We start from the raw sequence: 25,914 nt of genomic DNA on the forward strand, positions 1-25,914 counted from the left end.
AATCGTGAGATGAAGTTGGAGATCTAATGCCAAGAAGACCCCAGCTAGTAGCTCACGGACCAACCTACATGTTCGGAGAGCTCTCACTTTCTTTCTAGACCAAAACACGCAGCTCGTTGTGATAGCCACAACGTTGCTGGAATCAAACAAAGGATTCCAAACTCGCGTGTTGCTCTTTGATGCATTGCTGGTTATCTTGTTTCACTTAATCGACGACTCACGTACCCCATAGCGCGTCCCTTTTACGCGTCCGTACCAGCCAGCAACGGCCGAACCATCAATCCAACAATCAACATGTCTTTTGGAGGTTTAGGGACGGGATTTGGAGGCGCTGAAAAAAAGACGGGCACTCTATTCGGCAGCACGACAGCCCCGGCAGGTGGTCTTTTTAGCCAAACACAACAGCCAACAGGAGGAAGTTTATTCGGCGCGACGACAACAACCCAGCAGCAGCCACAGCAGCAACAGCAGAATGCAGGATCATCACTTTTCGGAAACACGCAACAGAATGCGGGATCATCACTTTTTGCGAACACGCAACAACAGCCTCAACAGCCCCAACAGCCGCAGCTCAACAATAGCTTGTTTGGGGGAAAGCTGCAACCTGCTCCTACACTTCCTGCTCTCCAGGCACAGCAGTTGGCCCAGTCGCAACAAGGTCTCCCACAACTACGACAGAATGCAGATTCCGGCTTAGCAAGTAGCCTGCTCAGTGGACAACGTGAGTTAGATGCGCCAACCATTCTACTTGGAGAATTTCCACTAACGTAGTGATTTCAGGCGAAAAATCTGTCACCCAGCAAATGCAGGTGATAGCTGATAAGTGGAATCCAAAGAGCTTCAACTGCGCCTTCCAACATTACTTCTACAATGAGGTCGACCCTGATCAAGTTCCGTATTATGGACCACAGCCACACGAGGATGAAAAGAAGTGGGAGGAGGCGCTCGCCAATAAGCCTGGTCCAGGATCAATCCCAATACTAATCAGTGGATTCGACGAGATGGCCGCGCGTATACAATACCAGAACTTGGCAGTGACCGCACTTCGGACGCGTCTGCACCAAATCAACGAAAACCTCATCGCGTTGAGGAATACACACGAGTTCAAGATCAGTATCCGCCTCCAAGAAGCGAAAAGGAAACATGTCGTTCATACACAAAGGACGTTGGCTTTGGCAACTAAAGTACAAATTCTGCGGAACCGCGGATATGTAATGGACCAGGCAGAGGAAGAATTAAAGAAGAAGCTTGCTGAGTTGGAAAGAAAGACATTCGACCCCGTTCTTAGTGGACGACAGGAAGAGATTTGGGCGAGAATGTCGGGAGTCAGGGAGCGCGCGCGGATATTGCAAGAGGAAACGGAAAAACTAGCCAAGACCGTTGACAGCCAGCAAGGCGAAGTCTTGAGCGAAGAGGACCAGAAGCAGATTGAAAAGGTACGATTCGACTGGAAGTCCGACATAGACTCAGCTAACCATAGACAGCTCTTGAAAGACTACGACAAGCAGCTCGACCATCTTAAAAAATGGGTTGATGATACTAAAGAGGAATATGAGGTATGGGAGAAGGACAGGAAACCGTCAAAGTCCGCTGGGAGGTGAACGGGGGATACGATGCTGTCTCGAAATAGGCACGGATCGTGTGAAAGTACGCCGGCAACTTCTTGAGTGATCTAGAAGACGAAGCCTGGCGATTCTTTAGATACCAACGGCTTGCTACAACAATAATCCTCATAATACCACTTCTTGTACTATATTGGCTGTTATTCTGCGGTGGTGGGGATAGAAGCGCTATAGGCACTTTCATGAGCTGCTCTAGAGACTCGATTTCATTTCTCTTCTTTAATTGGATATCTATTCGTGTTTCATCCTCGGTTGTCATGTACAAGTGTGTTTAGGACTTGTGCGCCTCCCCAGTATTGTTACAATTGCATGCTTCTTATCCACAACTACTTTTACAGAGTGATCGGCCGTTCGAACGCCGCTCGATTTGAATTGGTAGACCGATGGATCGAATGAAATATGTATTTTCGGACTATTTGGTTCGTTCAAACGAGTTTGCGTGTGTACTCAATGACGAATGGAGCTTTGGAAATAAATCAGTTGTGACCCTTCCATTGTGGTATCAATGATACTCACATAGGTAGAGGACAAGGCACGCAGCAGCAGTCCATCTGACATCGGATGCGGTCTGTGCCTCAGCAGCCTAAGGGAATCCGTTAATATCTTTGCATGTTTCTCATGCGGAAAGGCAAACGAACCTCAAGCTCTTGCTTGGATGGTGGTGGTGGTGCTGCGCCGTTTGTCAGTTCTTGATGCTCGATCTTGCTCTATGGAACTTATTAGAAATACTCACGTCCTCCGAACATTATGATGGATGAGAATGCGGGTCAATGGGAACGCTTTCGTGAATTGTCGTACTACTGAGTGTAGCTCTCTGACGTCTGTTCTCGCAAAAGTTTGGATGTCTACGTCGGAGCCAATTTCCCAAGATTCGCCGACGTCACGTGGTATGTCAGCCTTCACCACACCACGTACCCCTTGAAATCCAGTTCATCTAATTTGCATGATTACTTATTGCTGCTGGCTCTAAATGGTTTCATCACATCGTTGGTTCTTCAGCTGAGCCATGTTATTATCGGGCTATGCTGATCGAAATTTCAATGCCCAAACAAATTTGTTGTTGTTGGATTTACGCCCCAGCATCGATCACACTGTCAAGCCCGTTACTTGTCGCGTCCCTCGCCTTGTAACACTAACAATGATTCCCTTTCTTTCGAGGCCAAGTTCTCCTTTAAATGTGGTGTAACTCTCTTCGAAGTATAAATCTTCTGCAGGACTTTGAATTACTGTTTCAATATATGCGGGGGTGGCCAGCAAGACCTAGCTGTCGATCCCGTTAACAGCATAGCGTTGTCGGCATGTGGTTCGTGATTGGTGAAGAACATGGAGACGCGTACAGGGCGTAGGTAAGATGATCGACGGACATTATTGCATTGATCTTACTTACTCCTGGGGCACATGTTTTCTCATATATGAGTCTGCTTGGGCATTTCTGTCTTGTTTTCTTTCTTTAGCTCATTTTATAGCTCTTCCAGTCACTCGTTCACTCATTATGTTTTTCTTTACTGTTGCTTGCCTTTTGGTGGAGAGTGCCTTCGCACTTGACGTTAGATCCTTTGAATACTATGGAAAGGGACAATACAAAAGAGATGTCAGTGCGACTGGGTCTCCTCCTTATCCTACTTCGTCGTTCCCGGCCAACCCGCAACCCACAGGAGGTGCTTGTGCCGGTTACTGGCTAGAAAACAAAAAGCATCAAGGCCTCGCAAGTTTCAATACCAACGCGGGCTCCGGCGAGAACGGTACATATCAAGTTTTCAGAAATGTCAAAGATTTCGGTGCTGTAGGAGATGGACAGACCGACGATACTGCAGCAATCCAGCGTGCCATCAGCGAGGGGGGCCGGTGTGCCCCGGGTGTTTGCGAATCGTCCACTACTACTCCAGCTGTTGTATACTTCCCTGCCGGGACTTACTTGATTTCTTCTTCTATTATAGATTACTATTATACACAGGTGAGTTTTCTTCCTTGATGTTCTTATTGTAACGGCGCCTCATTCAGTCAATCATATCATGCTGTATTCTGTCATAGTTCGATGGACGAGACGCTGATGAATTAGATAATTGGAAACCCGAATTGCTTGCCCACCCTATTGGCAACACCCGATTTCAACATTTCCTCTGGATTGGGTTTGATTGATGGCTCCCCATACCAGGGCTCGGGCCCAAGAGCTGGCAGAACAGGATTTGGACCGACGAATACCTTCTTTCGCCAGATACGAAATCTTATCTTCGATATGACACAGATCCCCGCAAACGTCTCCGCTACTGGACTTCACTGGCCTACCGCCCAGACTACAAGCTTACAAAATTTGGTGTTCAATATGAACTCTGCGAATAGAACTCAGCATCAGGGAGTGTTCATTGAAGAGGGCTCTGGAGGCTTCATGACCGATCTGGTATTTAATGGAGGTCTATACGGATTCAATGTTGGCAATCAGCAATTCACAACACGCAACTTGACTTTCAATGGCTGCGATACTGCCGTCAATCAACTTTGGGACTGGGGCTGGACATACAAGAGTGTTTCTATCAACAATTGCCGAGTTGGATTTAACATCTCCGCCGGAGGACCTTCGGCTGTCAACGTTGGATCTCTCACTCTGTTCGACAGCTCCATTAAGAATACCCAGGTAGGTATCGTCACCTCCAGGACCGCCGATTCAGAGCCCGCAGGGGCTGGAAGCGTTTACCTCGAAAACGTGGAGCTCGAAAATGTTGCATCCGCTGTACTTGGTGTCAACGGCACCGTATTAGCAGGATCATCAGGTGCAATAGTCATTCCAGCTTGGGCCGATGGCCACCGTTACCTCCCCAACGGTCCCTCTGAAGTCCGTGGCACCATTGATCCTAGCAAGAGACCTGGCAGCTTGTTGGACGCTGAAGGAAAATACTTTGAGAAGTCAAAGCCGCAGTACGGAGAGGTGCCATTAGATCAATTCCTAAGTGTACGAGATTTGGGCGCTAAAGGCGACGGTACTACGGACGACACAGAAGCTCTCAACGCCGCTGTTTTGCAGGCAGAAAGGTCGAAGAAGATACTTTTCATCGATGCTGGTTACTACCGTGTGACTGACACTATTTACATTCCGCCTGGATCCAGGATTGTCGGCGAGGCTCTTGCTTCCGTGATCTTTGCTGCTTCTCCAAGTTTCAATGACATCGAAAATCCCCGCGCTGTGGTCAAGGTAGCTCAGCCTGGCGAACAAGGCTCTGTTGAGCTATCAGACTTGTTTGTCAGCACCAAAGGCCAACAGGCCGGTGCTATTCTTATTGAATATAACTTAGCCTCGTACGGCGAGGTCGCAGGTCTATGGGATGTTCATACAAGAATCGGCGGCTTCGCGGGCTCTGATCTGCAGACTGAACAATGCCCAACCACTCCAAATGTTACCATCACAGCAGACAATCTGGTGCAAGAATGTATCGCTGCATACATGTCGATGCATGTTACCAAGTTTGGTACTGGCTTGTACATGGAGAACAACTGGCTCTGGGTCGCTGACCATGATCTGGACGATGCACGAAACAACAACACACAAATTACCATCTACGCCGGAAGAGGGTTGCTAATTGAGAGCATACGAGGAGTACTGTGGCTGTATGGCACTGCCGTCGAACATCATGTCAAGTACGAGTACCAATTCGTCGACACCCGGGACATTTTCATGGGTCAAATCCAGACGGAAACAGCATATTACCAACCGAACCCCGATGCTACGATTCCCTTCCCTGAAGACGTCGCACGCTTTGATCCTGTCTTCAGCCCAGCGAACGGCACCAACAATGCCGATGGTTGGGGTCTTCGCATTCTCCGCAGCTCCAACATTCTCGGCTATGGTGTTGGCCTGTATTCGTTCTTCAACAACTATTCAACAGCTTGTTCCCAAGTGGGCGCCGGAGCGACTTGTCAAACCAGGATCTTCAGTGTCGAGGGCAATGAGCATTCGCACGACATCTCGATTTATAACTTGAACACTGTCGGAGCTACAGACATGATCACAAGGGATGGAGTTGATATTGCCAGTAATGTGGATAACAATTCGACATTCGTGGATACTATCAATGTCTTTAGAATAAGTGATAGGTAAAAGAGACACAAGATAGGATCTGGTTACATTTGAAGCGATTGCTGAGAGCACAGTGTGGGATATATTGTAAGATATGGTAACATAAATCTATTCACCTTGGTTTGCTTCATTACATTGTCCAATAGTGATGGTACATAATGCTTTGTTCACGTTATCAACGTGCCATTTGAAATTAGGGAAAGGTTGTTTACCAGCTGTACTCCGCACTATCATCTTGAAGCGATTCACTCGTAGGCAAGGCGGAGGGTGTTTGATGCCAACCATCATCAAGAGAAGACTACTACAACGTTGAAGAGTACAGAAACATGCTCCAAACAGGCAGGTGAAACAATATTAACTAGTTAATGGCAGCGAATCGTATCGAAAGATACCGCACGGCCAGCGCAATAGCGATGTTTTGAGCGGCATGTAGGTTGCATTTAGCTCAGCCACGTAGACGGACGCTAAGCTATGAATATACAAGGTCGCAGCCGAATCCAGCTTGGACCACTATCGCGTATGTCGGGGTGAGGCTTTTCCGAAGTGGGCTTCTAGCCCCATGTCAGCAACCTCCAACCATCTCTCGATACTGGGAGCAGATCGTACCGAGAAGGTGTCGTGTTTCGTATTAAACCCTGCTTTCGCAAACTGCCATCTCCCACTGCAGCGGAGCAGCATGTTGAATTCGAGCTTTGGCCCTTTCCCCCTATACCACTTTCGTGGATATGCGTTGAAAAGCAAGATGCGATTGGCATTTCAATGAGCCCTTGCAGTCCCCGGTGCGACCTTCCGGCGACGGGCATTTGCTCCAAGAAAGTCTTTCAAGGTCTGCGAGCTGAGCCAGACCTCGGTAGGTATCACAGCATAATTGGACCCAGACAATCACTCGCCGGAATCTATCGATACGATAGTGGTCGCCGACCAGGTCCAGCACCCCTATTATACTATTGTTGTCCAGCTCGTTCCCAAGTGCTCTGCAAGCCTCGCTCTCTCGACTATCGTGGAGTTTCCGATGTGGTTCTCCAACGGTCGGAAATCTATCCTTCTAGACTGAATTGAAAAAAGCCGCGCGCTACTGCTTCCAACATGACGAGGCGCACTGTACTCAGGTATGTATACTCTTTGCTCAGTTGCGGAGCTTATCTAATCATTGTAGTGCCGACTTGAAGGAGCGTCATGTTGTATGTCAACATCACCAAAATGTTCATGAAGATATTATGCTAAGCCCTATCAAAGAATATGATGGCCTTCAGCGCCTGTATAGGCTTCGGCCTATTCTTGCAGAGCGGGAAGGTCATCTATATCGCCGGCCCGGGCCTTGCGATTGTCGCTGTAGTGCTTGCTTCTAGCGTAATGTGGAGTGTCATTGCTTGCCTGGGCGAGATGACCGCTTTGTTTCCAGTTCAAGGTCCTCTTTTTGAATTTCCCGGTCGATTTATCGATGTAAGCTGCCCTGATGGTGTTGTGAAAGTATTGTACTTACTCTGTGTAGGAAGCAGTTGGCTATGCCACGTGAGTAGGCAAAGATTCAGTCTACCACAACAACATATTGACTTTACTTAGTGGTTGGATAACATGGTTTGCCTGGGTTGTCATCCTCTCTGTAAGTTTAGTTCTCTGTCCAGGTGCTCTGAGCTGGCCTATCCTATGGTAGTGCGACTTGAGAGTTACGCCATCGATTATAGTCCGGAACTAATTTGATGGCGAAATAGGCAGAAATACTGGCCATCGCTCAGCTATGGAAGTTCCGTTTTGATGAAGAATATCTACGTGAAGTTGGATATCCTGACAAGCAGCTGGGCTGGAGCACTGAAGTATGTCCAATTGTTCGAGCTCAAGAACTTTGCTAAACTCTTGCAGAATTACTCACCCGCTGTCTGGGTGTTCTTATTCCTCATCACTGTTGGCGTGATTAACCTACTTCCTGTTCGCCAATATGGGCAACTCGAATACGCATTTGGAGTCGTGAAGATATTCTTCATCTCTCTTCTAATCGTTTTCAATGTTGTAGTATCTGCGATGGGAAAGCATGGGAATCATTTCTGGACCTGGAATAAGCCGTATGGATTCTCTTCCGACACGTTTGTCGTGCATCCTTCGCATGATGCAGATAAAGGTGTTGTTATGACAGGAGATTCCGGTCACTTCCTAGCTCTATGGACAGCTATAACTGCAGCACTGTTCAGTTTCGTCGGGTTCGAGACAGTCGCCGTATCAGCTGGTAATACCTCAACTTTCTCCTCAATCCTTATTGTTGCATGTGACTTTGAAGATGACTGACTATTGATTCAGCGGAGAACAAAGATCTGGAAAAGCACGAAACGATCAAGCTTGCGACTAGGAAGCTCAGCATGCGTATAACGATTCTTTACGTGCTCGGAACTTTTGTTGGAGGCCTCAATGTCCCTTACAACGACCCAAATCTTGTCAACATTCAAATCAATAGTGTCCGTGCAGGACAGAACAGTATCTTCGTACTTGCTGCAGTACGAAATGGGTTGAGAGGCTGGCCGAGTATCTTCAATGGCTTCTTCATCTTCTCGGCTACCACGTCTGGCATCAACGCGCTTTACAATTCAAGCAGATTACTCCACGCATTAGCCAGTATTCCAGAAGCATGGCCATTGTGGTTACAGAACACCCGTCGACGGTTAGAGCGAACCACTTCCCGAGGCGTGCCACTTGGAACTGTGACAGTCAGCTGGCTTTTCGGATTAATGGCATTCCTTGCTGTTAAGCCATTTCCCGCAATCGTGTTAGGCCGGATTACGAACAACGCAGTTGTCTCTGAGCTGATATGCTATGCTGTCATTTGCCTGTCATACATCCATTTCTACCACAGGATCAAAGAAGCTGCTGAAGATACCACACTGGAGAATAGAGCCGCTTTCAACCGGGACGACAAACAGTATCCGTACCGAACCCACGGCCAGCTGTTCCGTGCTTACTACGGGTTCATATTCTGTGTATTGCTAATCATTTTCAACAACTGGAGAGCGTTCGTGACGCCGTTCAGGTAGGGTCATCTTTCACCCGTCACGCTGTAGGCCTTCTTACTAACAGTCCTTCAGCACTCCGGATTTCCTCGCATCGTACGTTGGAATCCTTGCGTTTTTCGCGCTTGTTGCCGCATACCACATCAAATCTGACGGTTACAATCCGTTGAAATGGCGGCGGAATGCCTCAATGCAGATACATCGGCCGCCGCCAAAGGTCGTCGTACCAGGCAGGCGGAGAGGACATCTTATATATCCGCAGCCCAAGGTTCGTTCTACTAGCTTCTTGTGGTCATGCGAGATGTGAATCTAACCATTTATAGGAGCCAGTCTGGAATGGGGAGAACCTGAAGGCTCTCGTGAGTTTCATTTGGGGTTGGTTGAAATGAACTAGATTGTCTGGACTGCATGACTTGCATCTGGCCAAGTGCGCACTCGACGGTTGGTGGCGTGGCAGCGACAGCTAGAATACGGGATAGGTCCTTTAGGCCTGCGTCGCCAACGCCGTGCAAGCCTTCTCTTCACGGAGAAGACATCTCCTAGTTGAGACCAACACCCAGGGCGAATTCCTTGGTATGGGCAAAGCGACTTGTCTAATAGTTACCGCAACTGTATATCAGTGTTGTCTGCATCCAACGTATTGTGCGCTGTGAGCGGCATTGTCTCAGGATTGTGTTTCTCTACCACCAGCAGTTTATTACACAGATACCCAATAGACCTATTTTGCACCGACCATGAACACAAACCTATGCATATATCTATGCATTTGACTGGCCCTTATCGGTGGGTGTGCAAGGCAGCACGTGACGGACTTACTAGACCGGTGAAACAAATCCAGGCGCTTCCAGTCATGGATCAGATGGGGGCAAGTTGGCAGCTTGTCTGTAGTTGGCAGCTCCCAGATTAGTCCCAAGCTCCAACTCTGTATAATCAATCGACGCTCGGCGTTACCGTTTTTCAATTCGTGTTCGGGCTGCAATTGCATGGTCGGGTACGGAGAAGCTAGCGCGACCAGGGGCTTGTCAAAAACGGTTGCGGGTGTGTGTCCACCCCGTCCACCGTCCAGCTGCGAGCCTGCGTCTCCTTGCCCTACCTTAACTTACCTTTGCCCAAAAATGTGTCAGCCAAGACGAACGCTCTCCGTGGTCTATAGACAGTCTTGTGCACTCTTTTCTTTCTCTCAGGCTGCGGTATTGCGACCTCGCTGCTTCGCGCAAAAGAACGTTGACGTTGGCCGTCATGCCTCTATCTCCACAACCCTATTCAAAAGCCACACCGTCAATCCTTGGACTTGCCGCGCTCTATAACCTGCCTTAGCCTACAGTTGTACGGTCCCGCGTCAATGTCCCAGCAGCATATCAATCTCGCAAAAGTGTGGCAGCATCTCCAGGGCCGACAAGATATTTCTAACATACTGCGCGAGATCATAGGTGATCTAGCCTTGCACCATGGCGAGACTTATGAGATCGAAGTGTCGATACAAAAGATAATATGGATAAAGGTCATATTCGATCTTCAGAGAACATATTTGACAGGCGATGGCGCTGGGATAGCAGGTTGTCCTTCCTACATGCTGCCATGTCTTGTGCCTCAAGAACTGCTGTTATCGACCATTTTCTTTTTGGTCGATGTAAAGAGTCGTTTGTTCCCTAGCCAGACGACCCTCATGACTCGGGAATACACTCGGCCAAGACACATGCTCTCACAGACTCTACTGTCCGGGCTGCGGCTCTTGATGTTGAGGAAAGAAGACATCGCCGCGCGTGATAGGCAACGTCTACAGAATTTGATAAATAAGGCATGGCAGCATGATCGATTGCAGGGTGTAGAGGGATTCGTTGTGTCAGAGCTCTTTGCAGGTACCCTCGACCTGCTGAATGATCTCTTGAATGGCGGACGGGATCCACACGCAAGAGAAAGAGCTTGCGCAAAGTTGCCATCATGGCATGTTGGTCTTGTGGGTTTAGAATTCCTACTAGTTGTTTGTCCCAGCACTGATCAAGACAGTATCCCCTCGAGATTCAGCCAGAAACTTTCGTGACGTCTCTTATTCATGGAACTATGGAAGAGGACTGGGCCTCTGCTTACTGGGTACTCTATGACTGCCTCTGGGCTGTTGAGTCGGCAGTGACGCAGCGATTTGTTGACATTGCCCGATCAACGGTTTCGTTCGACGAAAATCAACTCGCGATTGATACCGACGAGATCCTGGAAAATTTATATCAGACCCGAACGAGCTTCATCATATCTGTTTTTCATCAAGTTAGTGGGCCTATGCTGCCCACTCCAGAGCTTCTAGACTCTTTAGCAATCACACTTCTTGACTGGAGTGCGGACCTTAACATTTTCCTTACTCGCCAGGACTCCCTCCACGTAAGTAGGCATGGATATAGGTACAGACTTAGATTTGACTGATATATGTACTCCAGCAACACCAATCACCCGTCACTCCCGCCCCTTCGAGAGCGCCGAATTACAGGAAACATGTTGTAGAGATCAGCCCTTACCTAGAAGATGCAATGGTGAGTCTTGCCGCATGGCTTGCGCAGCACAGGACAAGCGGAGAGCAAATTTCCGTTCGAAAAACTGCCATTACGAGTAACGATGTTCAAGACATTGTCAAAGATTGGATCATGCGAACGACTTCTGCACCTAAAGAAAGCCTGTCAAGAGAACTTGAAAGATCGCTACCATCGATATACGTAGTTGATTGTCCTAAGCTACATGCCCTGCCCAAACAATTACTCGAGTACGAGCTGAGATGGTGCGACAAATGGGCTTATGAGGTATGTTGGCCCTAGTATTGAAAGCTTATTGCGAGACTGACGCGATGTAGGGCATGAAGGAAAACTCGCCAATGGTAACATGGAAAGAAGGTATGTCAATCTTGTTCCTTCGTCGTTACAACCGTTAACGAGGTATCCTGTCAGGCATAGCATGCCCTGGATGTACAACAGGCGAAAAGGTCAAGCGTGCCCGCCTCATAGAGCCTATCCAACTCATATCCTCTGCTCTGGAAACACCGAAATCTGACACACAAAGCGTCAGTCACTCAAGTGGCGGTGACACAGGTTCCTTCGAAGCTGGTTCAGCCTCCATGACATCACGGTCGGCTTCGGAGGCGAATGCTTCAGCATTCAGCAATCCTGAGCCCTTTAACACCGTTATGACCGTTCCGACTCAACTCTCACAAGCTAGCCAGGATACCAACAACTCTGGTCAACCTCCGGGATACTCCGAGTCGCCGATAGACCCAGCTCCATTCACTCCGCTCACGCCAATCTCCCCGCGATCGCACTCATACGGCTCGTCCTCCATGGATACCCCAATCAGTCCTGTTCTTGAATCTTTAAACGTCCCAATTCCTCGGGTAAACCGAATGTCCGTAGATCTGCCAATACCTGTCCCAACTAGTTCCAGTGAATTCTTTTCCAGTTCATTGCCCCAGCGGACGATTTCAGCGTCTTCTGCGTCGTCGAGCGCCAGAATGAGCACCACTCCGACAGATACCATGGGAAGCGGGTCTAGCCTGTCCAAGAAGCCAACGAGCAGGACAGTGAGGATTGCAAACTCCATGCGACGGAAACCGACCCCAAAAATCAAGGAAGCTTATCCACTACCCAAGGATCCGTCGTTTTCCTTCTCCACATCGGGTCATACCCTTTTGTTATGGGGAAAAGATCACCTGGTTCGCTTCGACATCCCTTCTAACAACGTTTCGGCTACGCAAGGATGCAGATATGAGATTGATGGGATCGAAGCAGCGGCAGCTGGAAATCACAAATGCGCGATTATCACCAGGAACAACTCAACAACTCATACTCTGACGGTTTATAATGGGCTCAGCCTACAGCCTGAACACGAAATTGGGGTCAAATTCTCCGGTCACGCGGGTAAAATTTGTCTTGCGGTGTCACGAAACGATCGTTATATTGCCGCCTCAATGAGCGACGACATTCATGTTTTCTGTCTTGATGGCGGAATCAAATCCATACCCTTCCACAATCAGCTTCAGGTTTTTGAGTTAAGAGGAGGAAATCCACACCACCGAACGCTTACGATGGGAAGAACGACTAGTGATGAAAACTTTACGGAAAGGCGAGGAAGCGAAAGCGGGTGGATTGATGCACAGCGAGGCCTGAGCTCCAAAGAGAAGGCAGAAGAAGACCGGAGACGATCGGCTGTGGTTTCTAGAAGGATTTACTTTTCTACTGACAGCACGCAGCTTGTGGTAGCAACGCAACAAGCAGACCACTGCGTCTATGTCGATGTATGGGATTGCACAAGAGAACCAATAAGCACCATCTCGGAGCATTCGCGCTCCTTCAGAATGCCACCATATACACTGAACGACGGGGACCTGACATCGGTGTTTTACGACTCTGAGCGGCGCAATGTTGTTTGCACAGGATTTCTAGGAAAGGAATATCCGATGCTCATTCCTTTTCCTGGATATGAGACCCTACAGAACGAAACGTATAGTACTAAGATTGTCCACGCAACCCAATCGCCGTCAGGATCATCTATAATCGTAGCCAATGCGATGACCGAAATGATCCAATTCGAATATACCTCAAAAGGGACATTCTCACCCCGAAAATTGAGGAAGTCCCCAGCGAAAATCAGTAACAGCGCATTCAAGCCTGGCGCTATAGCTTTGGCTATGCCTCTTGAAGATTCCCTGCAATGCTTCTGGATAAAAGATGGGAAATGCATCTTGAGAAGTATCAAGATCGGTTCTGGAGAGACCGTCAAAGACTACGACCTTCGCCCACACTACGACCGGCTGATGAGCTTGAAAGACAGGCCTATTGTTGCGCGAGCACCGTCACTGCACATACCAGAACTCGATGGTGGATGATCGTCAATTTACGAAAAAGACGCTTTATTTTACGAATAAGATCATTATCTTAGAGCAAGAACAACGACTCTACGACACAACGTTCATGTTGCATGATGTCACGATTCCTCCAAGTCTGCGAACGACACTGTGGCTGCTGCCTGCGAGTACACCAGTTTTGTTCTTCCGGACAGAGATTTGTGACCGGCGGAGTACACAACCGCCAGAGCCTCTTCACTGCCTGCAGGCCGCATATTATTGATGGACCAGAAGGACTTTCGCATGCATCAATGCCGATCGTCATATGAAATTAGCACAGACGAAACGGTTGGACAAGCACATTATCTACAACTAGTCAAGTGGTATCTTATTTTTCCATTGGCATATTTAAACACTCAAGCATAGCGACAGACAACACTGTCAAAAATAGATTGATCATATGTATCTCAATCACTTCCATGTCTTACATGTGACGTATACCTGCCTGCGTGGTTCAAAAATAGCTTCCGCCAACTTGGAAAGGCACCGATACCCAGCATCACATCTCCCGCTCAATTAACTCCTACCCAGGGTATTTATATTAATTACCCTCCATGCTGTATTATTGACCCTCCAGAACGCTTTCGCTTAGCCCTGTCCGGACAATGCTGCACTGTGCTTCGTGCACAAACGTCTCCATCTGGCCCCATCGGCCTTTCAAGGATCCTTGATCATCTTGCACCACTCGTTCGCAAATATAACCATTCAAATACGAGAAACACGTGGATCGGAGGTTCCTCACGCATTATGTACAGATTACCATGTTCGACAAGGCTAAGTTCGAATATGGAAGCCGCAATACAATCCAGGAAGGTCGCAAAAAAAGAGCATAAATCTTACATTTCAGCCAATAACACAGCTCAGTATACCATGAGAACAGATGCCTGGCTGCTGCAAGCCAAGCTTTATAGAGCAGTCACATTCCACGATGATAGGACATTTTGGCAATGCCGGACTCTGCATTTAAACTTCTTCTCTTTGGCCCCCCTCTCTCCCTGAAGGACCAGCGTCGCCGAATTAGTTCCGTGGAGAGTAGTTGGTTTTTGAGTGCTATGGACTGTGAAATGATACATGCATATACGAAATGTAAAGCGAATCCCGTGCGGTGCGTATGTATACATGCCACAGTCCAGCACTGCCACTGCTGTACCTGAAGCCATCTCGTCTATCCTGGAATCTGCAGAACTGAATCGATCCATAGATGATGTGCGTTGAAGGCTGCTTACATTTACTCCGTAGCTCATCCTAATTTCCGTGGTCTCGGGGTATGTTCAACGATGTATTCCTTCATCTCGATTTTAGGGTGTTGGTGCCAAGTTGATACTATCCGAAGCCACCGCGATTGCCTTGGATCTGTACACACCGGGGAGTGCTGCATGCTGCATGCGGAGAACTATTGATCATGCACAAAGCTGGCTCTACTGATCGATGTCTCTTGTTCAGCCGCACAGCGTACAAAAGTTGGTGCATTGGAAGAAGAGCATCCTAGGACTTCCCTGGGTCTTCATTCGTGGAATTGACTATACAAGTTCTTGAACAGTTCACATCCCTGTTTGGTGGTAGAGCAATGAGGCATTCTACAATGACGCGATGAATCGCTCGTTGCTTTGGCTGACCTTTGTTGTGAGATGCTTGAATGTTAGGTTTATACCCAGGTATGTTCGAACTCAATACCAGTGTAAATGCAACCGGGCACGAAATCTGGTAGGAAGGACAGGCTGCACATATCGATTGAGAATATGTTGTATAAGACCCTGCTCTCAGATAATACAGGTCAGGTAAAGAAATGCTAGGTTCCCGCCTGACAAACTCCATTCTGATCCCTCAAGGCCAAAGGTAGGCCTTCTCAAATCCACGAAGACACGCCCTTCTCCTGATTTCGCCAAAAAAAGCATTTTATGAATACATTTGAGTAATTAAAGACGTCAGTCCCTAGTAATGGAGCTTAACGACCACCTCGACCGCCACGGCTACGTATCCGCCTGAGGATATCCTCACCGGCACCGCCGGAACGCTTGTTCGCCTGGTCATTGTAGATGACATTGCTCTTTGGCACAACGGTATAGGTTGTTGGGCCAGCCTCCATGCGAGCACGTTGGAAGACGCGGGGGGCCTCCAGAGCTTTGGCGCGTGCAGCAGCGGCAGCAGCTTGACTGCCTCCAGGCTGAGAGTTGCGAACAGGAAGTCTCCTAGAATAAAGATTAGCACAGGATATATTAAAAGATTTGAAAGAACATACGTAGGGTCGTAGTCGGCCTGTTGAAACTCCTTCTTGCGGTAGTCGTCGGTGCGTCGCAGAATGGGGCGAGTCCAATCCGTGAAAAGGCGCTCAGCTTGCCTCTTGATGCCTAACTCGGGCCGCTTGCTCTTTATGTAGAACATGATAACCTTGCCAATGCCAGAAGCCACCAATGTGTCCTTGTTAACAGGGAGTTTGCCTAGGGCAGCAAATAGTTCCTTCTGGATATTGTATGCGGGCAAGCTACCATCGCTCAGAGGTTCGAGGAAGAAACGGACGGCTTCGAGAAGATTTGTTTCCGGATCGACGATGTTTTCCTTAAGGGTACTCTTATTGAGGATCGTGACAACTTCGGGAAGGAGTTTGAGCTTGTGACGAGCAGGTTCACCGCGTTGGCGGCCCTCGTTGTCGGCCTCGGCAGCTGCAGACATTCGCTTTCGCATTTCTTCGATCTCCTGATCGGCCATTTGCTCCAGATCAATATCGCCCTTCTTGCGCCTACGTGATGAACTTCCCTTAGTTGCCTCATCCATGGCCCTTTCCAAAGCGCGTCTCCGGCCTAGATGGTTGAGTTAGTAACCTCCAACCGACTTTAAAGAAATAAAAACCTACGCTCTTCTGGTGTGAGGTTCTCCTCCGGTTCCTCCTCTGGGCTGGCCCCTCGTATCCTCTCCGCTTTCTTAGATCGTTTGCTCTTCCTGCTGCCAGCATCGTCAGGTGCTCCCGGATCTTCATCGCGATTCTTCTTCCTGCGAGGCTTGTCTGCCCTTCTCTTCTTCTTCTTAACTGGCTCCGCTTCGCCCTCTGCACGTTTTCTTTTGTGAACACCAATCAATCCGACATTGGTGTCATCAATCATTTGCGGCGCGCGCTCCTCGATGGCAATGTCGCCAACATCAAACTCGGCCAATCGGTCCTCATCAGCCACTGATGATAGTTCTGATTCATTGTCAGACAGTCCAGCCTCCTCTACATCCTCCTGATCAGGCATCCCAGGTTCCTTCTCCGTCACTTCCATATCCTGATCGGGGTCGCCAATAGGGGGGTTTGGTGTGGAGTTCTCTTCATCGATTTCAGGGCGTAGTGGATCATCAGGGTCGTTACCAGCCTCTGGAAGCTGGTCATTGTCGTGATCAGACACGAACTTCGCGTCCTCCATGGTGATTGCGCGCAGGCGTCTGGAAGGATGATGCACAATTTGTGTGTTACGCAGATGGGCGTGTCGCTCTAATGGAATACGGGTGGCGGGAACAACGGACTGATTGTCGAGGTTGTGATGGAGTTGATCAAAGAAAAGTGAAAGGGAGAGAGAGTGAACTTTGGTGATTGGGAGGCGTGCTTAGTCATCGGTCATCGGTCATCGGAACAAGGGTACAACTCACGACACAATAGGAACTGTAACCTCACTTCTGATCTACGCGCAAGACTAATCTCACGCGTACCCTTGCCGCTCAAATAGCTTTCGATTTGTTTGCTGAAGGACGGATCGATTCTAGCAGTTTTTCGAACAGTTGCTACTTGCTTTGATACCTGAAGGGAGAAGCCTTCGAGGAGGTGTGGCGCAGAGCCTTCCAAACAAACTCCCATAGTTGAATCTGCGCCTACGTTGCGACGTCGCATTGAGCGGACATAACGCGCGATCTTTGGAATAGGCTTGATAGCATCTGTGAGAATAATTCTACTTCTTTTAAACAGATATTGACCTAACAACTGCCCAGGCCTTTCTGTTATAGACGCGCTCTAACTTGAACCCACGAGACACCCTCTGTTCCTTCTAACATCGACACCAACAACATGGACTACTCCTCGGAAGTAGCCGACGATTTTCGAGAGGCGCTCAAAGACCTCAAAACAAACAGTAGGCCTGAAATCAACACCCTCACGATCATTGCTAGGGAAAATACAGAGCACGCCCAGGTCATCGCAAGGGAGCTGGAGAACCACATTCGTACAACCCATCCTAGCTACAAGCTACCGGCACTGTATGTACTCGATTCGATAGTAAAGAATGTCGGCACGCCATATACTGTCTACTTCGGTCTCAACCTATACCGAACATTCATGGACGCATACAGCCTCACAGATGCCGGCACACGCAAAGCAATGGAGACCCTCCTTCGAACCTGGAAGTTACCAATGCCCGACTCTGTCGATTCTCGACCCGTCTTCTCCCAAGAAGTCACTCGCGATATTGAGAATGCTTTGATCAAACTTCGAACCGTTGCCGTTCAACAACAGGCGCACGCTCAGCAGCAGTCAAGCAGGCATGGGCTTCCTCCCAAACCGCCTATGCCGAACAATGGAGGCTGGCCCAACACACCAACACCACCCCCTCAACAGCAGAGAAATTTTCCTACGCCACCACCTCCCCAAGCAAATGGATATCCGCCACCACCTCCCCAGCAGCAGACTACCTTTTCTCCACTTCCCCAGCAACAGTCTAGTTTCCCCACCCCTAACACGCAACAGACGGGCTTTCAATTACCACCCAACTTCCCGCAAATCCCTGGGTTCCAACTACCACCTAATTTCAATTTTGCCCAGTTCCAGCCTCCCCCTCCTCCAATTCCGACCCCTCCCGTCCCTGCACCTGCACCTGCATATTCCCAACAGCCTCCACCTACAGTGAATCTTGCTGCGCTTTTGGCGCAGCTACAGTCTGCTGCGACGCCAACGCCCGCACCAGCACTTGCTCCAACACCTACTCCAGCCCCCCAACCTCAGCAGATAGCAGCATCGGTTGAGTTGACTACTTCATCCATGAAGATTCCTCGTCCTCAGTTGATAAATAAGCTGTATGCCCCTAATATGTGCTTGACTTGCGGAAGGCGCTTTGAAAATACCGTGGAGGGGAAGCAGAAGAAGTCAGATCATATGGACTGGCATTTCCGCGTCAAGAATTCCTTAGCATCGAGTCGGGGTGTCCATCGTACGTGGTATCTCACGGAGAAGGAATGGATAGTATATCGAGAGTTCGATGAAGCCTTGAATGAGACTCCAACTGAGGTGAAACCAGCAAGTGGAGCTGATAAGAAACGCTATGTCCCCGCACCGCCGGGTCTCACATCATGTCCCATTTGTCTTGATGAATTTAAGCCTACATGGAATGCTGAAGCGAATGATTTTGTCTTCATGGACGCCGTAGAGGTTAATAAGAAGATCTATCATGTGAGCTGCTGGGAAGAAGTCAATGGCGGGCCTTATATTCCAACGCCAGGTACACCGAATTCCACAGCTTCAACCAAACGAAAGGCCGATGCGCAAGACTGGCACTCTGGAAAACGACCAAATTGGGGCTGATTTCTGCTGCTATGCACAGCCGAGCAAGTTGAACCTCTATCTTTTCGATGCATAGCGCGGCGTATCAAGCCTTGGGAATATTTGCTTCGAGTTATAAGAGGCATGGCGTTCGAATTCTTTGCATCCTAGGTTGCTCTCTGATTCTCGGGCGATATTCATCGGCTTGTCATGAATTTGCCGTGCATGTAATTATCAAGCTGCTAAACACTTACCAGTGTTCCATAACAGGCTGTAAATTAGAACACTGAATTTATCCTTCATCGAGTAGTTGTTTACATCCCATTGTTGTGCTCTACAAAAACACCACCAATTGTCGCCTCCTGATGGCAGTTATCTGCCTGTTTGGAGTGATAGTCTCGACAACCTTTGGGTACAAGATATGTTTGTCAGTCCAATCTGTTTTTAACATCTGAAGTTAGTTTTCTGGTAGCAAGACATATATTTCCTCTATTCATGAATGATCGCTACGATTATGCATGCATTATCACTTGGTACAATAACAATGATGTGTTTACCTCAATTCAGTTAAGTGAGTGGATCAGTGATCTGATTGGTCATTGGTCACCCACCGCGGGCGCGAACCATGACTCGCATGAGCTGCAGCGACGGCCGCTAAAACTATATTTCTTCCTACCTACCTAGAATCACTAACACTATCCAATTCTGCGACTCACTGAGCCAACTTTTACCTCCGCAGCTTGCGATATCGCAGCAACCGCAAGCATGGTGGAAAAAAAGGTATGTCTATGTTGTACCATAAGTCATCTGCTCTGTCACTCACCTAAACCAACCAGGATCCTCCCAGGTTCAAACCCAAAGCTCCCGCGCGCGGGGCACGAGCAAGACCGCAAGCTTCCGCCGCCGCAAATGCTACGAATAACAGCGCGCCGAACGCTGCAGAGAAAACAAGCGAAGCAGTGACCTCCAATGTTGAAGAATCGAACGAAGCGCAAAACAATCCCCCATCTGCAGTGGCGAACCCTGCTCCAGAGCCGAAAGAGGCTCGACGCAGAAATGCCCCAAGAAATACAGGAAAGGACGAGTTCGCGGCACTACTTGAGCCGTTCTATTACGGAAAATCCTTGACCGACCCTATCAACACAGCTGAAGATAAATGGAATTTGTTGCCGGCGTTCCTCAAGACTAAAGGTCTCGTGAAGCAGCACATCGATTCCTTCAATCACTTTGTCGATGTCGGCCTAAAGAACATACTGGAGGCTAACAAGATCATACGCAGTGATGTTGATCCAAGATTCAAGCTTATGTACACCGATATCCGAGTAGGACTTCCCAACCGTCAGGACGAAGACGACCTCGAGAACCACAAGAGTTCAATTACACCCAACGAGTGCCGACTTCGCGACATGACCTACGCCGCACCAATCCTGGTGGACATTATATACACAAGAGGAGGTGTTCGGGTCAAAAGAGCAGGCATCAGGATTGGTAGAATGCCTATAATGTTGAGGAGTAACAAGTGCAAACTTGCGCACAAGAATGATCGCGAGCTTGCCGTAATGGAGGAATGTCCACTTGATCCCGGAGGCTACTTTGTTGTTCGAGGACAGGAAAAGGTTATTCTCGTACAGGAGCAGCTCAACAAGAATCGTGTCATCGTAGAGAGCGCAAAAGGAATTATGCAGGCAAGCGTTACCAGTTCGACCCATGAGAGGAGGACCAAAACGTACGTCATACAGAAGAAGGGTCTTATGTTCCTTCGCCATAACACGCTATCCGAGGAAATCCCCATCGTATTCGTTCTCAAGGCTCTAGGAGTCCGATCAGATAAAGAGATTCTTCTCATGGTAGCCGGTGAAGATAGCGCATACCAAGACGACTTCGCCATAAATTTCGAGGCTTGCGCAAGAGAAGGAATCTTTACTCAACTGAAGGCATTGGAGTACATTGGACACAGGGTGCGGCTTGTGAAAAAGCCTGCTGGAGCCTCACGCATGCGCAACTACGTTGCAGAAGCTATCGAATGTCTATCGAACGTTGTGCTGCCTCACGTGAAGGTCGAGAACCACAACTTCCATCCCAAGGCACTCTACGTCGCGTTCATGGCACGAAGAGTGCTACAGGCTATTGAAGACCCCTCCCTTGTTGACGACAGAGACTATGTTGGAAATAAGCGTCTTGAGTTAGCAGGTCAGATGTTGGCTCTCCTATTTGAAGATCACTTCAAGAGGTTTAATTTCGACTTCAAGATGAGTATCGACAAAGTGCTCAAGAAGCAAAATCGAGCGCAGGAGTTTGACGCCTTCTCACATTTCAACGTCCACAAGAACCACATCACGCTAGGAATGGAGCGTGCTCTGGCCACTGGCAACTGGAGTCTGAAGCGTTTCAAGATGGACCGAGCCGGTGTAACCCATGTGCTGAGTCGACTCAGTTACATTGCCGCACTGGGTATGATGACCAGAATTTCAAGTCAGTTCGAGAAGACTAGGAAGGTTTCTGGTCCTCGTGCATTGCAACCTTCACAGTTCGGCATGTTGTGCACTTCCGATACGCCCGAAGGTGAAGCTTGCGGTCTTGTAAAGAATTTGGCTCTGATGACCCACATCACCACAGAAGACGACGAGCGTCCCATCCGTAACATTGTCTTTGCACTGGGTGCACAAGATGTGTCTTGCTTTAGTGGCGAAGAAATTCACACGAAGGGCGTCTATACTGTCTTCCTCAATGGTACCCCTATGGCAATTACACATCTGCCTAAACACTTCCTAGGAAGATTCAGGAAGCTTAGACGTGCTGGACGCCTCTCAGAGTTCACCAGCATTCACATCAATCACGATCACCGGGCAGTTCATATTGCCACGGATGAAGGTCGAATTTGTAGACCTCTGATCATTGTCGAAAACAAACGTCCAAAGGTCACCGCTCGCTATCTCAAAGCACTTCGCAACGGTACTATGGGCTTCGACGGCTTTTTGAGCCGCGGACTTGTGGAGTATGTTGACACCAACGAGGAGAACGATACCATGATTGCGACGTACGAGAGAGACATTGACGAACACACAACCCATCTCGAAATCGAGCCCTTCACTATTCTAGGTGCTGTTGCTGGTCTTATTCCTTATCCGCATCACAATCAGTCTCCACGTAACACCTACCAATGTGCTATGGGTAAACAAGCTATCGGTGCTATTGCATACAACCAGTTCACGAGGATCGACACCTTACTCTACCTAATGGTCTACCCGCAGCAGCCTATGGTAAAGACGCGAACAATCGAACTGACGAAATACGATAAACTTCCTGCTGGCCAAAATGCCACTGTTGCTGTCATGTCATATTCTGGTTACGATATTGAGGATGCCCTGGTGCTCAACAAAGCATCCTGCGATCGTGGTTTTGGACGTTGTCAGGTGTTCAAGAAGACTGTCCTTCCCTTGAAGACGTATGCGAACGGGGCGACGGATCGTGTAGACGCGACAGCCATTAAGAGGGACAATCCCAAGCATAACGGATTGGGCGTTGATGGACTTGCACAAGTTGGAGCACGACTCAACCAAGGAGACACCTTTGTAATGAAGTCGACGCCGACTGTTACTGTCCCAAGCGCTGGACCTATCAGCTACCAGACAAAGGCCCTCAACTACAAGCTCCCAGACTGTGCATACGTGGACAAGGTCTGCATCACCGAAAACGAAACCAGTGGAGGAACCGTCATCAAGTTCCTGATGCGCCAAACCCGTAGGCCGGAACTTGGCGACAAGTTCTCCTCCCGCCACGGACAGAAGGGCGTCGTAGGCCTCATCTCCCCCCAAGAAGACATGCCCTTCAACGACCAAGGCATCTGCCCCGACATCATCATGAACCCCCACGGTTTCCCCTCTCGTATGACAGTCGGCAAGATGATGGAGCTCCTCTCCGGCAAAGCCGGCGTGATGCGTGGCACCCTCGAATACGGCACCTGTTTCGGCGGCAGCAAAGTCATCGACATGTCGCAAGTGCTCCTCGAGCACGGCTTCAGCTACTCGGGCAAAGACTACCTCACCTCCGGCATCACGGGCGAGGCTCTCCAATTCTACGTCTTCTTCGGCCCCATCTACTACCAGAAACTCAAGCACATGGTCCAGGACAAAATGCACTCTCGCGCCCGCGGTCCCCGTGCCATCCTCACCCGCCAGCCCACTGAAGGTCGTGCCCGCGACGGCGGTCTGCGTCTCGGAGAGATGGAACGTGATTGCCTGATCGCGTACGGTGCGAGCCAGTTGCTGCTCGAGCGCCTCATGATCTCGTCCGACGCCCACCAGGTCGATGTGTGCAACAAGTGCGGTCAGATGGGTAGCATGGGCTGGTGCCAGACGTGCCAGTCCGAGGAGGCAATTCGCCACCTCACGATGCCGTATGCGGCTAAGCTACTCATCCAGGAACTCGGAAGTATGAACGTCAAGGTTGCTATTGGGCTTGAGGATGAGTTCCCGTACGATCACGGCAGGATGAAGGTTTAGGATCCCTTCAAATCCGTCGGATCGCAGCCGCGCGAGGTAAGTAAGTTACAAGAGGACGTCATGATCGCCATGATGAACTCGTTGGAAGCAAAGGACAAGGACGCTGACACTGCAACTGAAGAGACTCAATCGGTAGACGGAAAAGAATACGAGACAATGATCTTGAATGTTGAGGAGGACGTTTGATACGATAACATGCATAGCGTGGCGACGAGGGTTCCTTATATGGGAGGCTCTTTTTTGGCATTTCAGGAGTAGAATGGGTCTGGCCTGGCTCTCTGGCATGAGAGCGTTCTTCATGTTTATGGAAGTCAATGGGCTGAAATTCACAATTTGTTCCTGTAGCTTGCTTCATGATTAGATCATCAAGCAGGTCGTAAAACAGATAAACAATGAAAATATGTAACTTGTATAAGGCTTTCATTGTGTGTGATTTAAGGTAGAAAATCCAAGGAGGTGATACCGCTCACTAGCCCACTACCCATGATCTGCCATATTATGATATGGACCGTTGCATTCATGCTCGGTATGACATATCTACGCCCTGAATCGGATCTGAACGATCCTGTTATGGCAAATGCTCCCTTCAACCATTAAGCATTACCTCGTTTTGGTACATGATACCTGGACTGCAGACATGTGTACCCCAAGCATAGGTCCCATCTAGCACCGCGCCCCAATTTTACTACTCATCCTGGGCCGATAAAACTCCAGAGCCGCTCCCTGGTGGCGGGACTCAGTGATGTTGCGGGCAGGTACCTCGCAATAAGGCGCCGATGTGCGAATATGACGGCGATGACATCAGCCGGTTCTAGAGATCTCAGTATCAACTCGACTAGCTCGATCGGTAGAATTCCAGGTCCTGGAGGATCCGGGCGTGTGTTTTCTACGGGCGCTGCTCTATTTTGCCAAGCGCCAATGATTCGATGATAGATGCCTACCGTAAGTGGAGGAACCAGGCCATGGCGCTCGAGCGTAGGGTAGATGGCGAGGGCGAAGCTGAGATAGTCTTCTGTCCGGATGTACTGGGTGATAAGTAGTAGTAATTCAGCAGGTAGACTATGAAAGCCTCTCGGCGGCGGCGGCGGTGGTGAAGGTGGTGGGTGTGCTGCCCCTGCAGCGGACATGCCTCAGTCTGTGTGAGGTTTTGAAGGTGCTTCTGTGGCGATTGAAAGTAGCCAACGATATAAGTAGGCTGACAGGAACCAGGCGCCTACCGCGAGGATGATGATGTATATTCCCACAGGAATCAATGAGCGTGGTAGAATATTCAAGATGAACGGATCGAGAATGATATCGACGTCCACAGGAAGAGGATGCTCCATTAACGTGTGATTCTTGGTGTAGAATGCAGCGGCAGCCTGGACTCGTAGGAACAGTATGGACTGCGCCGAGGGAGGAATGTCGCTATACGCATGTGCTACGGTTCCTGGCTTTGAATCCTGTCTTCGTTCACTGTAAAGCGCCAGAGACTGCGATAGTTCGGATGTATCAAAAACGTCCGTGAGTGGATAGGCGTCGAGCCAGAAGTCAGTTGGTGACTAGAGAATGTATTAGTGACTTTGTCTCTCAACAAACGGAGACAAGAGAACCAGCATACGACGCCCATTGCGATAATGGAAGCCTAGTCGAGCAATGATACCATCAAAGAGTATATAGAAGAATAAACTTACAGTCGCAGGCCAACAGATGCGGACCTCGTATCTTTGCCCGCTGGTAAGACCTTGTAGTATGTACCAAGACTCAGCACCGCGGGGTGCGGCACCCGTTGGAAACTGTACAGAGAGTTGTTTTCCCAGGGCAGACGTGTGGAGGGGAGAAAGAGAGTCTAGATAGAGGTCGTCAAGGTTTGGGTGCACATTGGAGATTGTAACAGGGCTCGGGCCAAGGAAGATGGTCTTTTCGACGTTGGCTGTCACTGTCCAGGCGTGTGTGACAAGACAGCAAAGCCAGGGGATGAAGCGCATATTTGGTGGGCGGCGGCTGCGGAGTAGGTTGTATTGCGGGCACAACGGAGTAACAGACTGGTCATTCTCTGGGACATGAGTTGAATATAAGTGCCATTGAAGTTGAAGCTGATCTAGGTGTTCTGTCTGCCGTGTGGACTCTCGGGAGCTTGTTTTGTTGGCGACCTGGCCTGACCTGAGGCAATGCAATGGAACGGTGGTCGCGGTCTGTGGTCAGTGAGATGAGTAGAGTTGAGGTAAGATATACGAAGTATCTAGTCGTAACGGAGGGTGAGAAGGATACTTCAGTATTCGTACATACTGTGTAAGTATAATGTTCCTCCCGTCACAGTGTAGGCAGCTGGCACTGGCACTGGGCAGTGACCCTCAGTGTCCCCACATC

The 25,914-nt window shown here is 49.1% G+C and overlaps 10 protein-coding genes across 10 annotated transcripts; 6 read left to right on the plus strand and 4 right to left on the minus strand.

Moving 5' to 3' along the window:
• Positions 1-105: 105 nt before the first annotated feature.
• On the plus strand, positions 106-2,012 carry BU24DRAFT_422954 (uncharacterized protein). Its single transcript, XM_033528115.1, has 3 exons — positions 106-721; positions 781-1,436; positions 1,485-2,012. The coding sequence occupies exons 1-3, from the start codon at positions 295-297 to the stop codon at positions 1,599-1,601; spliced, it is 1,200 nt and encodes a 399-aa protein (XP_033384919.1). The 5' UTR covers positions 106-294; the 3' UTR covers positions 1,602-2,012.
• A 35-nt stretch (positions 2,013-2,047) lies between these two features.
• Positions 2,048-2,368, minus strand: BU24DRAFT_462723 (uncharacterized protein; the record flags this gene model as incomplete). Its single annotated transcript, XM_033532040.1, has 4 exons — positions 2,048-2,085; positions 2,139-2,205; positions 2,261-2,292; positions 2,356-2,368. The coding sequence occupies 4 exons, from the start codon at positions 2,366-2,368 to the stop codon at positions 2,048-2,050; spliced, it is 150 nt and encodes a 49-aa protein (XP_033384920.1).
• Positions 2,369-3,114: 746 nt separating this feature from the next.
• On the plus strand, positions 3,115-5,712 carry BU24DRAFT_347418 (glycoside hydrolase family 55 protein; the record flags this gene model as incomplete). The annotated part of the gene is made up of 2 exons (XM_033523522.1): positions 3,115-3,576; positions 3,682-5,712. The coding sequence occupies 2 exons, from the start codon at positions 3,115-3,117 to the stop codon at positions 5,710-5,712; spliced, it is 2,493 nt and encodes an 830-aa protein (XP_033384921.1).
• Positions 5,713-6,777: 1,065 nt separating this feature from the next.
• BU24DRAFT_409674 (uncharacterized protein) lies at positions 6,778-9,076 on the plus strand (the record flags this gene model as incomplete). Its single annotated transcript, XM_033525935.1, has 10 exons — positions 6,778-6,800; positions 6,848-6,872; positions 6,928-7,134; positions 7,184-7,203; positions 7,255-7,294; positions 7,404-7,505; positions 7,552-7,912; positions 7,984-8,707; positions 8,763-8,955; positions 9,011-9,076. 10 exons carry the CDS (start codon positions 6,778-6,780, stop codon positions 9,074-9,076), a joined length of 1,761 nt encoding a protein of 586 aa, XP_033384922.1.
• A 677-nt stretch (positions 9,077-9,753) lies between these two features.
• Positions 9,754-13,968, plus strand: BU24DRAFT_422957 (uncharacterized protein). The gene is made up of 5 exons (XM_033528116.1): positions 9,754-10,644; positions 10,695-11,060; positions 11,117-11,473; positions 11,524-11,563; positions 11,618-13,968. Exons 1-5 carry the CDS (start codon positions 10,030-10,032, stop codon positions 13,546-13,548), a joined length of 3,309 nt encoding a protein of 1,102 aa, XP_033384923.1. The 5' UTR covers positions 9,754-10,029; the 3' UTR covers positions 13,549-13,968.
• Positions 13,969-15,275: 1,307 nt separating this feature from the next.
• BU24DRAFT_451083 (uncharacterized protein) lies at positions 15,276-17,088 on the minus strand. The gene is made up of 3 exons (XM_033531076.1): positions 16,418-17,088; positions 15,806-16,364; positions 15,276-15,755 (listed from the first exon to the last, which is right to left on the minus strand). Exons 1-3 carry the CDS (start codon positions 16,962-16,964, stop codon positions 15,512-15,514), a joined length of 1,350 nt encoding a protein of 449 aa, XP_033384924.1. The 5' UTR covers positions 16,965-17,088; the 3' UTR covers positions 15,276-15,511.
• Positions 17,089-17,513: 425 nt separating this feature from the next.
• On the plus strand, positions 17,514-19,201 carry BU24DRAFT_205893 (uncharacterized protein). Its single transcript, XM_033521870.1, has one exon. The coding sequence runs from the start codon at positions 17,600-17,602 to the stop codon at positions 19,103-19,105; it is 1,506 nt and encodes a 501-aa protein (XP_033384925.1). The 5' UTR covers positions 17,514-17,599; the 3' UTR covers positions 19,106-19,201.
• A 551-nt stretch (positions 19,202-19,752) lies between these two features.
• BU24DRAFT_370487 (beta and beta-prime subunits of DNA dependent RNA-polymerase) lies at positions 19,753-23,948 on the plus strand. The gene is made up of 2 exons (XM_033524432.1): positions 19,753-19,843; positions 19,900-23,948. The coding sequence occupies exons 1-2, from the start codon at positions 19,829-19,831 to the stop codon at positions 23,563-23,565; spliced, it is 3,681 nt and encodes a 1,226-aa protein (XP_033384926.1). The 5' UTR covers positions 19,753-19,828; the 3' UTR covers positions 23,566-23,948.
• A 2-nt stretch (positions 23,949-23,950) lies between these two features.
• On the minus strand, positions 23,951-24,803 carry BU24DRAFT_205994 (uncharacterized protein). The gene has a single exon (XM_033521872.1). It carries the CDS (start codon positions 24,690-24,692, stop codon positions 24,255-24,257), a length of 438 nt encoding a protein of 145 aa, XP_033384927.1. The 5' UTR covers positions 24,693-24,803; the 3' UTR covers positions 23,951-24,254.
• On the minus strand, positions 24,343-25,857 carry BU24DRAFT_205979 (uncharacterized protein). The gene is made up of 2 exons (XM_033521871.1): positions 25,239-25,857; positions 24,343-25,106 (listed from the first exon to the last, which is right to left on the minus strand). Exons 1-2 carry the CDS (start codon positions 25,530-25,532, stop codon positions 24,696-24,698), a joined length of 705 nt encoding a protein of 234 aa, XP_033384928.1. The 5' UTR covers positions 25,533-25,857; the 3' UTR covers positions 24,343-24,695.
• Between the last annotated feature and the right edge of the window lie 57 nt (positions 25,858-25,914).

Source organism: Aaosphaeria arxii (assembly GCF_010015735.1).
Source record: "Aaosphaeria arxii CBS 175.79 unplaced genomic scaffold BU24scaffold_4, whole genome shotgun sequence".
Lineage (NCBI taxonomy): Eukaryota > Fungi > Ascomycota > Dothideomycetes > Pleosporales > Aaosphaeria > Aaosphaeria arxii.